The sequence below is a fragment of the Centruroides sculpturatus genome, unplaced genomic scaffold (genome assembly GCF_000671375.1).
Source record: "Centruroides sculpturatus isolate CEXI.00-Female unplaced genomic scaffold, Cexi_2.0 scaffold1084, whole genome shotgun sequence".
NCBI classification, from domain to species: Eukaryota; Metazoa; Arthropoda; class Arachnida; order Scorpiones; family Buthidae; genus Centruroides; species Centruroides sculpturatus.
Window position 1 is genome coordinate 283,398 of NW_019385296.1, and position 19,347 is coordinate 302,744.

A 19,347-nucleotide genomic window follows, 5' to 3' on the forward strand; every position below is an offset into this window, starting at 1 on the left:
TAATTTGTACACTCCGCTTTCTTCTCAGAAGTCCTTGGATTAAGAGGAGCAGTTCATTCCCTTCTGAACGTTTTCCCGTAATAAAGTTAGGCACTTCAGGTTACATATTGTTTCCTTTCTAAGAACCCCTCTAAAGATTTCTAGATCCGCTATTGGCATCGGACGAATACCGAAATTTTCGTACGACAACCGAAGCTCGTTGAAACAAATTTTATTTCTTATTTACAGAATATCATGTGCAATTTTCTTCGGGCTTTTTTTATTTTTATCTAGGAAAATTAACGGACAAAACCAAGGTCTTTTAAAATCAAAATCTTATTAAGACAATTCTTAATTTTAAAAATCTCTTACAGTTTCATTTATGAAAATGTTATCTATTGTTTGTAATCAGTAATTTAGTAACCATCGATTGTTCTATAATATAATATATTTTGCTTTTGGTCTTTGATCCGAGGGAGTATTAGACAAATTATAATTTCTTATCATTTAGATAAAACGTTTCCAAGTCTAAGTTTAAAAGTATCTAACGATTTACGATTTATTTAGTTCTGTAATGCTACTTCGCTAAATAAGAGTGCATTTGAAGAATTTTCAATCGATTCTATACATTTATTTTCATATGATAACAACGTGATTATCTTTAAAAAAAAATTCCACAACTCATCTTTTCCCTAATGGGAAGATGGAGCGCATTTTCAAATTTGTGTGTATTTTATTATTTAATGCAGTATTAATAAATGGTAAGATTTTTTTAATACTTTTTTATATATTTAAAATGTAATTTAATAAATTTTATTACTGTTACTATTGTATCATATGCGTATTATCATATTAAAGCCAGCCATTTTGTCTGTATTTACATTATTATTGAGAATTTAAATATAGTTTTACCAGTAGAAATTTTCATTCTATTAATTAAAATTACTTGAATAAACTGTAAAATACTCCCATTTTTATAGTTTATAAATTTTATGAACATGTATGACCTGAATATTTAAAAGGAAATTAATGCTAATATACGGGAAAATCATCGAAGAATGTTATGTATGATATGCAACAGCTTCTAAATTAATGGAATTGTTATGATTTATTAGTCCAAAAATTATCGCGCGTGGATAAATATGTTAAATTATTTATTTGATGACCGGTATTGGGTAAAGTTGAATCAAAGTAAAACAAATCTGAAAAACGCAACGTGTACTGAAATCAATTATCACGGTCAAGTGAAGAATGCGAAGGATTCTTTACTTCACCAATAGATATAATGGGAAATACACTCCGCTAAGAAAATAAGATACGATATCTCGTATAAATATTTCCATTCTTAAAACAATTTAAATAGATATTATGTATGTTTAAAGTAATTATGGAAAGTATGTGAGGAATCAGTAAACCATCTCCACCACATAAATACAGTAGGTTATATAGTGGATTTGGTCTACTGGCCAGAATCGTCGAAAGGTGGTTTATGGGTCCTATCTCTATAACTTGTTGACGGCCGGATGGCCGAGCGGCTAAGGTGGCAGCCCACCGCTCTGGGGGACCCGGGATCGAATCCGAACGGGCAGAAAATTCCCCAGGTATTTTTTGGGGGTGGTCCGTCGGGTCAAGTCCTTCACCACCCGAACCCATAATAGGCCTGTTATAAAGAGGTTCTCTTAGTGCCACAGTCCGGAATAGTTTTAAAACATTGAAATATTAATTTTATTTAAAAAAATCCGATATCTATTCTCACACGTTAAATGTTATTAGCATTTCTTTCACTGACATGTACTGTACGTTTCTTATAGATATCATTTTTAAATAAATGTTAAAGAAATTTTTCAGTTATCAATTAAACAATAATATAAATTATTAAAACAGATATTGAATTGAAAAAATGTTATAGATTGATTTTATATATTTGTTTTAAAAATATAATATTGTTCGTATGTTTTGCTGAACAATTAGCATTTACGACTGGATGGATGAGGCATCAGCCTACATCTCTAGGGTCCCAAGAATTTTTATGGGTGTTGTTCTTGATAAGTCCCTCGCCACTCGACCGCTTCCATTGTGGATTGTCCTAACTTATGATTGAATTTCGTATATATAATATTGAACCCATTACCCGGCCGCTCTTTGTGGGCACAGAAGGCTTTTCAATCAGACCCTCTTATTGCCCACAAAGAGAAATGAGTCAAAAAACAAAACAATTGGCATCAATCTGGAACAAACGGCATTGGTATATTGTAACCAATTTAAAAGATAGAACAATTAAAGCAATTCTAAAAATTATCTGTTACTTATTTTGCATTAATCGATAATCATTTGTAGATATCAATTGTATGAGTTGATCAAAGATTATTTCTGTCTTTTTGCTTTATTTTTGTCATCCTTCAGAGTAAATTGTAACTAATACAATTTGTAATATAGGCCTACTATAGAATTGATATAACTCATATCTGAACATTTTTAATTTATTTGCATAACAATGAGTAATTAGATTATTTATCAATACAGCAAATCATTTATTTAGTTAAATAATTTAAAAAGTATATACAGTATATATACATATTGTATTGTTTTAGATACTTTAGTCAAAGATCAGATAATTATCTATGATGTTTATTGATATGTACAGTAAATATACAGCATTCACTCTTTAAATTTAAAGCAATAAAAATTCGGAATAATTGTACAGTACAGTCGACCCGGCACACAGCCCTTACACAGTACACAGCCCGGCCCACGTATTTGTAAAATCTAAGTGACTCGTACAACATGGAATTCATATAAAACGGAATAATCAACAGTGTTATAGAGAAGTCGACTGTATACATTAATAAATTCTAAACTTGTCTTCTGTGTACATTAATAAATTAAATTGTAAATTACAAAGTATCAATTTACAACTTAATATATAAAATTTTACATTCCAATCCTTTAATTTTCTCTTAAAGAAATTATTTACCTAAATACTCGAATTTTAAAATTGCAATCGGTAACATTTTTTTTAAGTTAAATTTTTAATATATAATACATAATTTGAGAGTAAATAATTTAAATTTTATTAATTTAATTTAAAATGAAGTAATTAAAAAATCTTTTATTATTTTTTATGAAGTATTTTCTTATTAAATCACTTATTTTCAATCTTATCAAATAGAATAAAATAAAATAATAATTAAACAATAGAGGGGCGTATTTTTATAATGGACTATTATATTTAGTTGATAATTTATGTTCTTCCATATTATCTTTTACAAATATAAAATATCGAGATAATTCGTGTTCGAAAGATATAAAACGATCAGAAAATAGTTCTTATCGGCATTTAAAATTTTAGAACATTTTTTTTTTTAATCTTTTAAAATTCTAAAAAGAAAAACAATGGTCAGAATAATTATTAAAGAATAATTTTAATGTAAAATAATAATTTGTGTGTTTTTAAAATTAATTTATAAGACAATACGTGGCCAAAGTCGGTGACAAAAATCCTTTTGACCAGCGGATCAGAAAAAACTAAAATATATAAAATTCAATACAAGTAGACCCCCTATAACACTGTTAATAATTCCGTGTTATATGAATTCCACGTTGTACGAGTCACTTAAATTTTACAAATACGTGAGTCGTTCACAGCCCGGCACACGTATTTGTAAAATCTAAGTGACTCGTACAACATGGAATTCATATAACACGGAATTATCAACAGTGTTATAGGGGGGTTTACTGTACATACATTTAAATAATTTTTCCCTACAATTTGGTTGTAATTTTAAATGAAGCATGGAATGAGGGTTTAAAAGGAAAATGGTATAAGTATACTTCATACTGTTATGGCAACACAACACTGCCTAGAGGGGATGCCTTCCGGGAGGTCTTTTTAAGGGAAACTGGCCCTATTTAGGCGTTACGGACGTGGAGAAAACCGAGAAAAACTCCACGTGGCCAACCAGTCCGAGCGAGACGCGAACCCAGTGTTCAGGGTACGAAGACCGCTTGGCCACTGGTGGGAACTTTTAAGAAAAACTACTCGTATTTTAAGAATGGTTATCCTAAATTCTGAATAAAGTTGTGATTTAAAATAATTATATGAAGGGTAAACTGCATATTTTCAGGAGTTTTCTTTTATTGTTACTACAACTGTTTTAAGTTTATTTTCGTGTGTAAAAAGTAAATAAAAATTACTAGTTTTTAAGCCCTTGCAATTATTTATATATATATATATGCTTTGTTCAAGAAAATTGCGCTTGTGCTCGTTTGTTCTTAATCTCTTTGAATGGAAAATATAACCAATACAACTAAAAATTCAAAACTTTTAAGTAATTTTAGTATTAAATATCTTATGTATGGAAGCAATCTGCAATCTGTTAAGTGTTTCTTGTCTATTATATTTACTATTCTCTAATTATTCCACTACTTTTGCAATAGACTTATTATATCTGAGATAGAATTGAACCAGAACGTTATCATAAATCACAAAGTTATCAAATTATCAATTTCCGAGAAATTTGAATAGGAACTAATCTAATTGTTGTCTACAATGTTATCTACAACATTTATAAATGTTGTTTGTGGCATTGTGGGTGGTAAAACAAAATTGTTTTTTCTCATAAAAGATTATCTTATTTACAGTGATATAGATATTATTAGCCATGCAATATATTTTTAAATTTTCAAATACGAGTCTTTTCAGTACTTCAGAGATTATTGAATCGAATGATTAATTTCAACGTTGAGGATTAGGGCTTGAAACTTTGTCCTTTCCAAATTTTAACTCGTAAGTCACTAACTTTGCAATTGTTCACGTGTAGGTAAAGAGGTAATTGAATAGCTTGTTAATGAGGATTATTTTTGTTAATAAAATGATTGAGACAAAATACAAGTTTTCAATGGAAACACTTTAAAAGTTCATAATTTTCAACCAAGCAGTCAGCCCTTTGTGTGTTAAGATTATTTATCACAAGCGAACAAAGTTGACACATGGTTCGTGCAATGCGAGTATCGTAAGGAATCTACTATTGATATAAGGAAGATGATCTAGAATCTAACGAGCAATTATTTATTGTGGTATCATCACGATGCCGGGCCGCAATTTTTAATCATATTTTTAATTTATTTAATGTAAAATATATGCTCTCCACTTCAAATTAGTAATGTGTTGCCCTTGCTTTTCTGTTAGCAATGAAGTTGTGCCGATCATCTACGAGGGCTGTTCGGAAAGTTCGCGGCCTCATATAGAACAACAAACAAAATAATGTTAAAACTTATTTTATTTTTCAATGTAGTCTCCTTTGTTAGCAATGCACTTATTCCAGCGATGTTCTAGCTTTTTTATGCCATTACAATAGGTCGATTCGTCAAGGTGTGCAAAATACTCGTTTACTTCAGAGATGACTTCGTCATTTGAGTGGAATCTCTTTCCAACCAAGAATTATTTTAAATTTGGAAAAAGGTGGAAGTCACTGGGGGCCAAATCAGGTGAGCACGGTGGATGTGGAACTAATTGAAAGCTAAGTTCGTTTATCTTTTGTTCAGTGATTCTGGCATTATCGTGGTGAAACAGAACCTTCTTCTTCAAGTGTGGCCTCTTCGATTTCTTTCTTCAGTTTTTCCAAAAGTATACAGTAATAGACAGCATTGATGGTCTTTCCTCTTTCTAGGTAGTCAATAAAGATGATTCCTTTAGCATCCCCAAAAAACCGAGGCCATCACTTTCCCCGCTGATGGAACTGTTTTTGCCTTCTTTGGTGGTGGCGAACTGGGGTGTTTCCATTGCTTCGACTGTTCTTTTGTTTCAGGAGTGTAGTAATGGATCCACGTTTCGTCAGTAGTCACAAACCGACGCAAGAAATCCCGTGGGTTTTTCTTGTAGAAGTCCAAACACTTCTTTGACATCAAAGTGCGAACACGTCTTTGCTCAGCGGTCAGCAGATGCGGCACCCAACTTGCTGAGACCTTCGTCATACCCAAATTTTCGGTTAGATGTGGTGCACTCGGTCGACAGAGATGCCTGTTGTCTCAGCTATCTCACGCGTTTTCAAACGGCGATCTGCTAACACCAAATCGTAAACTTTGTCGATATTTTTTTCAGTGACAGCAGTTGACGGCCGTCCGCTGCGAGGGTCATGTTTCACACTCTCTCTGCCAGATTTAAAAAGGGCTGTCCATTTTTTCACAGTGGTTTACGAAGGAGCAGACTCTCCCAAAACTTCATCCATGTCAGCTTTGATTTGAGATGCGGTCAACCCTTTTTTCGTCAGGTATTTTATGACCGCACGAGTCTCCGTCTTCTCCATTTTTGACAAAGCATGTGCACATTGACTATCTGCTAAGCTGTCGTGGCAAAACTTTACGACAAATCAAACGGAAATTGCTATCGTATCTTTAGCAAGGATGGCTGAATTATTCCCGCCAAAAATTAAATTGATCGCAGCGCCGCATATAGGCAAGGCCGCGAACTTTTCGAACAGCCCTCGTATATAACTCCTTTCAGGGGAAAATATTCGAATTGAAATAACGTGACTTCCGATTTGTACCAGAAGTTTATATATAGTTAATCGGGGCCTTCTTCCACTGAGCTTTCCATACCTAGTCTTTAATTTCATTTATTTAACACCGTTCTGGATATTGAGGAAGGACGGACGGAAGACAATGGGAATTTATAGGTCTACAATTTTTTCAAATTGCAGCACAATCAAATTCTTATAAATTTTTAAATAGAACATTCAAAAAGGATTATAAAGTTTCCTTACGGGATGACATTATACAATCTGCAACAGCACCGTTGTGTGTCGTGTCCATTCACGTCGAGCGCCAAGTGTCCAAGAGGTCTTCGTACCCTGAACACTGGGAGTTCGGTTGTGGATTCGCGCCTCGTTCGGACGGGCTGGCCACGTGGAATTTTCCGACTTTTCTCCACGTCTGTAACGCCTAAATAGGGGTCAGTTTCCCTTAAAAAGACCTCCCAGAAGGTATCTCCCCTAGACAGATCGCCCAAGTGTTGCGTTGCCATAACTAAACAAACAAACCATTCACATCCGACAAAATTGAAATGCCCATGTAGCCCACAAGATTATAGTGCTACGTGTTACTGAAACAATAACAAATATGAATGTTTTATAATTCACAAATTAAATATTTTACAAAAACACAATTTTTCAATATATTTTCATCAAAATGAAAATTGCGATTGAAAACCATTGACCAAAATCAATACAAATATTATCGGAATGATTATATTGATTATCGATTCATATTTATGTGATTAAAAGATAAGATAGACAAAATATATATTTATTTTTCATCCTCATTTTCAAGAAAATTTATTGTATTGGGATTATTCCGTTACATCACGAATATACAGTCTTTATATAAACACTATATCATTACAATACTTTTTATTTTTAAAACATATTAACCCGTAAATAACATTATATAAATTAATTAAATAATTTAAATTAGTTAACAATTTTTATTTAATTATAAACAAAACACCATCATCTTCGTTATTTTCAATTAGATTTTTGTAATCTTACAATACCTTATTCTAAAACAATAAATCTTTGAAATATCTTGTGCCAACGATATCTCAAAAACATTCTGGATCAATTGGAATCTTAGTAGATCACTCATCTCATTCCTCTCCATAACTGCTCATAGAAAAGTAGTTTTTTTTAATACTTTCCACCCTGTGGGCACTAAGAGGACCTCTTAAAGCAGGCCCACAGTGGGGCAGCCGGGTGGCGAGGGACAGGGACCGACATATCCGGACGGACCACCCCCAAAGATTCTTGGGGATTCCTTGACCCGTCCGGATTCGATCCCGGGTCCCCCAGAGCGGTGGTCTACCACCTTCACCACTCGGCCATCCGGCCGTCTAGAGAGAAGCCATGTTTATTTAAAATACTAGATACTTGACTAACCCAATTATTTCCATTCGCATTTTTTGATATAATATTTTCAATAACTTTGATGGTAACGACTCACTATCTCTTACTTTTTTTTAATTAATTGTTCTCTTTATATAAAATGGGCACAGTTTAAATCTTCTCAACTCTGAGAGTTCTTCCAGGTATGTTATATTCAAACGAAAACATCTTACGAATAAATTAATTATGAACTACTTCTAACTTTTGGTACTTATTCAAACACCAAACCGATGAAGTATAATCAATTGAATTCATCAGAACAGAATTGAATATCCTTAATTGCACCCTGTAATAGTCCACTATGAATCTCAAAGGCTAGCCATTGAGTAGTTTCATGTTTAATAACTACTTTATGGTAACTAAATAATAAACCTATCATTCTTGTAAGTTTTTTCTGCCTGTTATTTGATCATTTTCTTTTGTACATTTGAAATAATAATAAAATCATAAGCCTTCTCGATATCTAAAAATAAAGCAAAACCTCTTTTATATCTCTTTTTTACCAAGCTGCAGTTGAATAATTGCAATTAAAACAAATAAGGCCAAGTGAGTACCTTTATTTTTAACAAATGCAAATTGAGTATAATTTCTATAATTATTCTGTACAACCCAATCATTAAACTTGGATAATAAAACTGACGTAAATAATTTACGAAAGGCATTTATTCATACATTTACAGTATTATCTTTACATAATCTTATATAATTAATATTAGAATTTTTTCCTTCATATATAGAATCCAAATGATTGTAACATTGTTATAATCAAATCATGTGATTTACAACCTCCTAACCGCAAACTTGTGTTTAGGTCTACATTTTATTACAATACAGTACAGCGTCGTTTATCCGAAAGTCGGTTATCTGAAAGAATTCCAGTTGGCAAATTTAAATTTTCGCTAGTGCTGTGGCGCTGCAATCTTTGGCTATGTCTTGGGCTACTCAAATATTTTACGTTTTTGATACTAAATTAAGTTCTGAAATATAATTTTTTATTGTTTTTATATTTTTCAATATATTTCTTTTGTTTGTACAAAATAAAGAAATAATTTTTAACGATACAATAGTCTTCGTTAGGCTTAACATCGACGAAAATTCAACGCAAAGCGACACGCAACGGAGAAAAATTTCAGGATGGGATAGGTTAATATATTTTTTCGTACATAATCGGTTATCCGAAAAATAAGTTATCCGAACAACCCCAATTCCCAATTGATTCGGATAAACGACGCTCTACTGTAGTACATATAATTTAATTCTTATTATTTGAAATATTTCGATTTAGTGCTAGTTTCAGAGAGAAAATAATGGGGCGTTAAATCGAGATATGATTGCATTCCCTTATTTAATTATATTCACTATTTTAAATCGTGTAAATTATATATTTTTTCAGGGAAGAATTATACTTGTGATTTTGAATATGATATGTGTGAATGGAAGAATGAAAATGACGAAGGTTTAATTTGGAGTCGTGGTCAAGGATCTACCGTAACGCCTTTCACTGGACCATCCGAAGATCATACTAAACAATTAGGTTAGTGTTTATTACGTTTAGCAGTGTATAAAACAAAATACAAGTAGATTAAGTATTGATTTTTAAATAATAACAAATAGGGAAATTATACTTCGGTAATAAATATTTTATAAGTAAAAAGAAATATTAGTGAAGTATTAATTAAATCTCTTAATTTACTTATCTATAATTTTAAAATTTGATTTAGGAAATGGATGGTATGTGTATGTGGATGTCAGTAAGGGTAAAGGAAATGCAAGATTATTAGGTCCTGAGATTAATGGAATATACTGTTTGCAATTTTGGTATCATATGTACGGTGCAGATGTAAACCGCTTAAGGACATATCTGAAGATCAAAGAAAAGACAGATGTGGTTTTTCATCGCAAAGGTACGCAAGGCTTTCGCTGGAAAGAAGCAAAAATGACAATTGGAAATAAAGATCTTGTATACCAGGTTTGTTTTCTTTTGTTTTGGAAAAATAGAAGTAGACTAACTATGTTTTAAATAAGGTTTAATGTAAAAAAAATGGCCGGATGGCTGACTAGTTAAATTAAGGTAGCAGCCTATTGCTCTGGGATCAAATCCGGATTAAGTCCGGGTTTGAAGTTCCTAGGAATTTTTCGGGGTGGTTCATCTGGTTATATCGGATGCTGTCCGTCATAACCCCGATCTCGTTGGAGTTTGTACTAGGTGATGCATTAGCTCTTTGACTGTTGGATGAAAGCTGTTGCGTTTGAGTCTGGTGTAAAGTCGTTCCGTAGACGAGTTCGGCGGTTGTTGCTTTGATGTCCTCTTTAAATGCGGCTCGCAATCCCTAGCAGCACTGACGGCAAGACCTCCGACCAACGTTCGGTCAAGTAAGCCTTGAAAGCCAATTTGAGTCTGCGGTGTTCTCTACCAGGCCGTTTGCCATTGGATGAAAGGCTGTAGTGTGGATATGGCTATTGCTCAATAGTTTGGTCGAGGCTCGGAATAGTTGCGATTCGAATTGCCTTCCCTATCGGTAGTGACCGTCTTGGGTACAACGTAATGTGCGACCCACTGACCGTAAAAAACCTTTGCAACAGTCTCTGCGGTACAGTTGGCGATCGGAAAAGCCTCCGCCCAACGAGTGAACCTGTAGATGAGCATGAGACAATATGTGCTACCTTGCGAAGGTGAAAGGGGACCTACCATATCCACGTGGACGTGTTCGAAACGATCGTCAGAGACCTGAAGGTTTTGGACCGGGCCTATGAATTTTCGCTCGTTTTGGCCAAAATCCGGGAGTCTTTTCTGATGGAGGGTCAAACAAAACGGCTGGTTAATAATTTTATGGTAGCTCTTATTCCGGGATGAGCCAAATTGTGTGTGGCGTCGAAAACTTGTTTGCGGAATTTCTCCAGATATATGGGCGAATTTTGTCCGTAGATATATCGCAGAATATGTTGGGGCCTGTGTCTGTTAATGGCATCTGCTTCAGCCGCAAGACCGTATTGGAAGAAAGTAGTTGTTGTAATTTGGGGTCGCTGGTCTGGGATGCGCGATGCTCATGTAATCTACTGTATTTGATACTTCGATCGTTTCGATGTTTTGCCACTGCCTTTGACGTACCGGATGTCAGGGCTGAATTGCCCTATGAAGTCTAGGTGCCTTAATTGCCTAGGTCTGTACTTCTCTGGCTTCTGACTAAAGGCGAAAGTCAGTGGGCGAAGGTCCATGAAGACCGTAAACTCTCTGCCTTCTAGCATGTGTCTGAAGCGCCTGATTGACAAGTTTATGGCATAAAGCTCCCTATCGAAAACGGACGATTTTCGTTGTGGTTCCGTTAATTTGGCAGAGAAGAAAGCTAGTACCTGTATCTCACGTGTTCCACTGGCAGAATCAACTCGGTTTAGGGAACCACCGATGGCAATGTCGCTTGCGTCGGTAAAAAGTGCCAATTGTGCGTTTGGATTAAGGTGCGTCAGGAGCATCGCGTTTGCTAATTTCTCCTTGCAGTGATGGAAAGCGTTAGTTGTCTCGTCAGTCCATTGGATTTTGTTGTTGGATTTAAGATTTGATCCTTTTAATAATTCATTTAGTGAAGCTTGTGCTTAGGCTGCGTTTGGGACGTTCCTACAATAATAGTTAAGTAGCCCCAGATAACGTCTGAGCTCGCGAACCGTCGTCGGAATTTTATACGCTAGTATAGGGTCTACGCGTTCGGGTAGTGGTTTAGTGCTGTCCTTGCTAACTAAATATCTCAAAAACGGTAGTTCTGGGGCTCCCAATACACATTTCCTCAGATTTACGCTGACACCGTACTCGGATAAATGATGGAAAACGATCTCCAGATGTTTCTCTCACTGCTCCTTAGATTCACTGGCAATTAAAATGTTATCGAGGTATGCGAAGGTGAAGTCGAGTCCTGGAGTACTTCATTAATGAATCAGTGGACAGTTTGCCCGGCGTTGGACAAACTGAACGGAAAATATACAAATTCGAAAAGACCGAAAGGGGTTGTGATCTCAGTCATTGGGATGTCGTCGGGATGTACTGGTACCTGATTGTAAGCGCAGACTAAGTCAACCTTGGAGAATATGGTTTTACCGAATAAGCAAGAGGATGCTTTGAATGCGATTACTATCCCCGACCGCTACCCAAAGCAAGACAAATGCTTTGAATGCGATAAGCAAGACAAATGCTTTGAATGCGATTACTATCCCCGACCGCTACCCACGACCACATCTGCAAGATGTGGTCGTGGGTAGCGGTCGGGGATAGTAATCGCATTCAAAGCATTTGTCTTGGGTACCATGTGCAAGGGGTTAGCCCAGTTTGAGGTGCTGGGCCTGCAAATTCCGTGCTCCATTATATATTGGAATTCTTTTCGAGCCGCCGCTAGTTTGGCTGGGTGCAGTCGGCGGGGTTTGGCAAATACCTGCTGTCCCTTTGTTATAATGCGGTGTGCGGTGTGGTGTTTGGGTGACCAGGGCGTCCCTGTGGGGTAAAGGCGGAAAATGTCGGGGTACTTTTCCAAGATCTTCCGGTGTGCCGCGCTGGCTATCAGCGTTACTTGGGGAATTTTCGTCTCGGTCTTTTTACCTGTGGTGGATAGGTTCCCGTGGTGGATCGGGAAGACATGTGCCTTTTAGGTCGATTAACAATCCGTAGTGCCGCAGAAAATCGGCGCCTGTAATTGGCTTACTAACGTCGGCTAGTACGAATGGCGGCGGAGATTAAGCTCGAGCGTGACTAACTTAGTACCATACGTTCGTATTGGTGTACCATTTGCCGAATAGATCCTCACGGCGTGGGGGTCGTCCGGCCGCATGCCTTTCCTTGAGAAAGGTAAAACGCACACATCGCTTCCTCTATCTACGGTTAGAAGCAGGGTCGAAGATGAATAAACGGCTCTTATTATCGGGTCTGAAATCGCAGCGGACCGTCTCGTGCGATTTCCTTAGGGGTTTCCCGACTTGCGAAAAGAGCATGGAGAGCGGCAGCGTTTTGCCTCTCTCCCGTATTTCTGATGATACCAACACTGAATGATCACCTGATTCACCTTTTAGCCGCCGCCAGCGTGGTCTACCCTGTCTAGCTTTTTCCCGAGAGCGGGCTAATCGTTCGATTCTCTGATTTAAAGATTCTACCTATATCTGGAGCTCATTTAACTGGGGACATATTCTGAGCTCTTCCGATAACTCAACGAGAGCGATACACGGGACCTTTGTTAAGTCCCCTTAGCGAAAGGCATGAACTTTAGACAAATCGTTATTCTGTGCTCCACGTTAAGTGGGTTTCGCTAGGGGTAGTCGGTCGAGATGAGTCCGGGTTCCACGCTATCGATAGCTATTACGCTTTAACCAATCACAGTTTAGTTAACATTGTATTTTTGTCACGTGACTGCAACCCGCCATTTTCTAAGCGAAGCACGTGGTTTCAGGATTGTCGTGTACCAACTCTAGTGAATAGTTTTGTTTTAAAATGTCGAAGATAGGCCAACGAACTACAAGTTGCCAGTTCGAGATGCTCGTTAATTTTATGGAAGACAACTCTAAATTAATGTCAGGGAAGTTAGACGCTTCCTTTACCGTAAAAGATCGACAGAAATTGTAGCAAGAGATAGCCGACCGTCTGAATTCCGATGGAGTCGGCTCAAAAAGACCCAGAAAGATGGCGAAAAGTAACTGATAGCTTTGAATATAAATATATGACAATCATTTTAATTTATACATATGCGAATGAAACCTATTTCAGAAACAAGAAAGCAATTACATTATTCATAAATAGTTAAGGTAATTATTTTTAAGCAATACAACAACATAGTTTATTAACTCTCTCTCTCTAATTGCTCGAGAAGGTAAATCATTCATACACCAAAAGACACAATGTTGTTTACACTTTTGTTACATTCCTAACGGCAGCTCGAGAGTGATCGATAACAAAAGCTTACGGGACATTCCAATTTTCAACGCGAGTGTTGAGTGTTGAAGTCAACAATTTTACGTCATCAACGACGTTCCAACTCGAATACGAAGTGCTTAGTTCCCATAATTCCATTCTCAGCAAGATGGATTCCATTCAAATGTCTTACCAATTACCCACAATTCATTGGAAAGTAGCAGTCAACATATCTGTTGAGTGCTGAGTGTGTTGAGTCAGCGCTGACAACAGCGCTACCTCAACGTTGAAAAAAGGAACGAATTTTAACGAATGTTGAGATCAGCGCTGAGTCAGCGTTGAAAATTGGAATGTCCCGTTAGTTATTGCACGTGGCTATTGGAACCGAAAACAAAACGTACGGCTCAGAATAGCATTTTCACAGTTGATTAAATGTGAATCATGTGGTTCCGATAGAAACTAGTTTTTATCGTATTCATTAGCTTAACGATACTACTCAGAATAGATCCTGGCCTCGGGTATCATCTGAGCTCTTTTGAACTTTTTTAATGCTCGCATATGTCACTTCACCTATTTTGTCAGCCATGGTAGCTAAGTTTTCTAAACCATCATCGGAATTGCCTGAGTCTGGTGCGGCAGTCGCTGTAGCCATAAAGTTTTTAGGAAATCTCCTAATTTTTTGTTGGCTAATTGCCTCATTTTTCTTAGTAAATAGGATGGTTTTTCGTCTTCCAATGCGATGTCCGAGATTAGCGCTTTGATTCGCCTCTGCTCCAAGTCTGAGAAATCAGCAAGCAGTCTGGCCTTAGGCGTGTTGTAACGGTTTTCGGCCGGTGGATTGAGAACGATGTCCCTCACATAGTTCAAAATGTTGGAATTGAGAACGGGAACGACCGAGTAGTATTTGTTACAGTCTTTCGTGATACCAGAGATAGCAAACTTGGCCTCGCTATTCACAAACCACAACTCTGGAGTCTTGTCCCAAAATGGGGGTAATCTGAGGGCCACTCTGTTTAATAGCCACTTCTCATTTCCAATTACTATTCTACTCAGAAATGGGGTTTGCTATTGGTTATGAAGATGTAAAATTCCTATGGGGAATTGATCTATATTCAGTAAGGCTGTGGAACCTTATTCCATACCTGTTTATCATTCTTGCAACTGCATAATTGCTGTTGATTGGGACACTTCAAGTTTTTTTTACACTTTCTAATTTATATAGTTTTGGATCAGCTTCCACTATTGCAGAAATATCAGCATTTTCTAAACTAGGTCTTTTAGAGCAAAGCTCATCTTTAAGATTGAATTCCACATCCTTAAAATTTTAAACTAATGCTGGCATTTTGACATTTAAAGCTTCACTGTGATACACACTATATACTGTAACAGGTGTGTTATCTTTTTAAATTCATATAATATTACATGATTTAAGGTTTTTCTGAGAAGCTCAGTTTTATTGACACTATAATCTAACTTTTTAAAAAATAATCAAAAGCCATTATGAAAAAATTGCTATGTAGTTTAAAAATTAGGACATGAGCTAATAGTGTATTTTACAAATCATACTACAGCATGAAAACAATGCTCAGAAAAATCAATATTACTTATGATTCAAGTCAATACTTTTTGCATTGTCAATCACTGATCAGTACAATGTGGGCAGATTCATCCATTGATCTACTCATTTGAGTTTAACATCAACTGATGTTACTTCATTATTGGTAAATGGTAAATTTACCATTTATGAGAAAAACATTTCATAAATTTNAATTATTTTATTTATACATGATATAAATCATTTTTTATAACATATTTTTAATGTTTTATATATATATAATTAATTTATATAGGTGATGTTTGAAGTAGAACATAAACTTAAGCGATTTATAAAAGGTGATATTGCCTTGGATGATATTAGTTTAAACAGTGGAGCCTGTTCATTCACTTCAGGTAAATTTTAAGATTTTAAAATTTTATAGAATTTAATAATTTACCTTTAATGATAATTATAATAACTTTATAATTTATCTAGTTTATAATTAAAAAATTGTAATTTAAATTATTTATAACTACTGCTAGATCAACACATAATTTACAAAAGACCTGTGGGCATTACTCATTAAAAACTCATGCATTCTTGCAAAATAGATTCTTACTTTTTAAGTATATAAAAGCCTTAAGACAAAATAGCAAAATAGTTATTATAAATAAGTTATTTTATAGATGAAGGAAAAAGTCTGGCCTTTATGGATTCTTTTTTATCCTTAAGCCCTATTCATTTGTTTAGTTTGTATAATTGTAAATTCAGCTCTGATTATAATTTATGTATGCATTTAACCCTGGAGTGAATGCGCTGTGTTTTCATGCATAAGCAGGTATATCAAGCATTAACTGTGCTAAGTTTTAATGCATTTGTGTTGTATTAATTGTTATTGGGCTGCAATTTGAAAAAAATTATAGACAAATTTTCACTGTTGTCCGTCTATCCATCAGTCTTTCCTTAATCTTGAGAACAGAGTTGGATAAATGAAATTAAAGACCATATATGGAAAGCTCAAGGGCAAAAGGCTTCGATTAACTATGTGTGAACTTGCAATACAAACCAGAAGTCGTGTTATTTCAATTCAAAAATTTTTTCCAGAAAGCAGTTAATAGATGACCAGCATGACTCTACTATTAAAGGAAAAGTATGATATACAGGGGCAAGACACTACTAATTTGAGGAAGCGAGCATATATTTTAAATTAAATAAATTAAAAATATGATTAAAAATTACAGCTTGGCATTGTGACGATACCACAATAAATAATTGCTCATTTAAGTACGGTTTATCTAACAAACAATTTGAGTTTTCTTTTTATTTAAATATAGTGCAAAGTTTTCTTTATTTTCCAGACAGTTGATTAATGTATTATTTATAAAGCTATTTTTTGTCATAATGCTGACGTTTTCATTCAAACTGTAAAAATATTTAAATCTTCATTGCCATTTAAGGAAATCACTATCATCAAGGTAGTTTATATACAGATTAATTTACTTTGCTATATTAAAATAAGTCTATTATATTTTACTTAATTTATAAATTATCTGGCCTTTTTGGTTGAAAGTAAAGAACATTATAATTATCAGTTAATCAATGCATTTTTAATCCTGTTTATATTAGACAAACAGTAGAACTCAGTTAAGAAATTTTTCAAGAATCCAATTTAAGAAAACTTCTTAAGCATAAGTGAAAATAATATAACTTTTCACTCAACAGTTCGGCTTATACAGTGTCTATTTATTTAAATATTTGTCTAATGTAGCCTGCTTTATCCATTTTGTTATGTACAACAAAAATGTGTACAGTATTATGATTCCACAAACAAAACCACAGATTTGTCAGACTTACAGTATAACTAAGGTGACCATATATCCTTTATTTAAGAAGACAATACTTTATTTTATTGCTCGGTCCTTTAGAATTATTTGTTTTTTCTAAAATGGCCATTTTGGCCTTTATTTTGTGAATTGAAATAGTAAATTGAATATTGGCATCTGCACATGACATAAATATTCAATTTACCAAATTTATTTTATGGAATTTATAAATTTACCCAAACCAGCATTGATTATTTAAATAGCTGAGCCAACTCTTTCATGGAAATAAAAGTATTTGAATGGATCCTACTATGAGAAATTTCTCTGTGGGTGGGAAAGATTGAGGAAAACATTCTGTTCATTTCCAATCATTGGAACTTAAATATAGATAATGGCATACTATTTCACAAAGTTTCGTGTATTAAAGGTTATGTCACCAGTAAAAAGATCTAAGAATGTCGACAAAACAACAAATCCTGCCAATGTAGATGGGTTAAAATTTTTAAAAAGTTTACAGATAAACATATCTTTTAAAACTATTTAAAAAATCATTGAATTTATTTTTTTATTTCCCTAGATCTAATGCTTTCATTGAGTGAGTACTTTTATTAGTGAACAATATGTGGACCAGTGAAAAAACCCAACTAAACATCAAAATATTGGAAGCAAGCATTTATTTCAAATGCAACTTTGACATGAATTTTTAAAACATAAACCTGATTTATTAAAAAGTTCATTCTTGTGAAAAGTATCAAAAGTAAAATCATTAAAAATAATAGTATGGTATATTTAAAATGCTATGTATATACTTATATTTTATAATAAATGTTATGAAGATTTTTAGTTTTCGTGAAACAATAAATAAATGCAACCTGCTTTCTTTTTATTATAAAACAATTTCTGATTTGTTTTTTATTTTCTCCAAAAAAATATGGTCACTATAAGTATAACTTATGTATTAATGCTGCTATTCAGAACTTACTGTTTGTTGCAGATAACTGTTTAAGAAAATTGCATAATCCATGTTCAAAGTAACCCAAAATCACAAGCAAAATGACCCAAAATTTTGTGCATTTTCTAATGTAATGTATTTTGATTTGTTTGATTTTGATTGCAATTAAATGTGTAAAATTTTTGATAGGATGCAGTTGAAAAACTTAAGCAAATAAGAAATCGTGGACAACGATTTCTGTCTACTTAAGTGGGAAATTTTCTTAAAGAGGAGCATTATATATGGGGAAAACTCACACATCTGTAATGTAGAAAAAAATTGGAATTTTTGAAATTAAACTTCTTACATGGAAAAATTACTAATAAGGAAACTTCTGAACTAGTAAATAAGTTTTACTGTATTTGTATAAAAAGAAAAGCAAAAGTATGATTACAAAAAACTACATCTGACATAAATTAAATCAAATTTCTTAAATTATGACAATAGCATTTGATTACCCTAATTTTGACTACCCTACCTTTTAATGTTTATTTCTTAAATTTCTTGTTTAGATATACTTACAGTTTATATGTTGTAACGAATATATAAATAAATATTGCAATGTATAAACCGTATGTTTATTTTGAATGTTAAAATAATATATAAGTATTATTAATTAATAATAAAGTTGTAGTTATTGAATTATAAAATATAATTTAATTTTATAGCACAAGAGGATGAGATATGTACCTTTGATAACAAAAATGATTGTGGATATAAATTTGTTAATGATAAATATTTTCAATGGAGTCTTATTCAAGCTGGGGTTGATCGATTAGTTTATCCAAGGACAGATCATTCGCTTGGAACTAATAAAGGTAATAGTATAAGAAATTACAAGTTTAATTTAATATTAACCAGTCAACAATATTATTGACATAACAGACATATAGATATGAAAGAATTTTATTAATTTATATTTGATTGCCCTCTTTCATTTATCTATATAATATGTATATGTTAAGTTTGTATTAATTAGTAAGGAATTCTTTTGTTATGTTTAAGTAAAAGTTTTATATAAGCAGAAACAAGTTTAGTATAATAACTGTACAATGTCACTTAAATGTATATATAATGACAAACTTTTGATTCTTAATGTTAATATAATAATGATATGAATGAGGAAAGAAACTATTTTTAAATAATGAAAACTGGTTACATAAAATACTTTCTTTAGTTCTCTATTGTTTATTTATTCT

General features: G+C 33.9%; 1 protein-coding gene across 1 annotated transcript; it reads left to right on the plus strand.

Annotated features, from left to right (window-relative positions):
- Nucleotides 1-474: 474 nt before the first annotated feature.
- LOC111637291 (MAM domain-containing protein 2-like) lies at nucleotides 475-18,972 on the plus strand (the record flags this gene model as incomplete). Its single annotated transcript, XM_023382766.1, has 5 exons — nucleotides 475-740; nucleotides 9,310-9,450; nucleotides 9,638-9,885; nucleotides 15,648-15,747; nucleotides 18,817-18,972. Coding segments are annotated over exons 1-5 (703 nt in total), but the record flags the coding sequence as incomplete, so codon positions are not given.
- Between the last annotated feature and the right edge of the window lie 375 nt (nucleotides 18,973-19,347).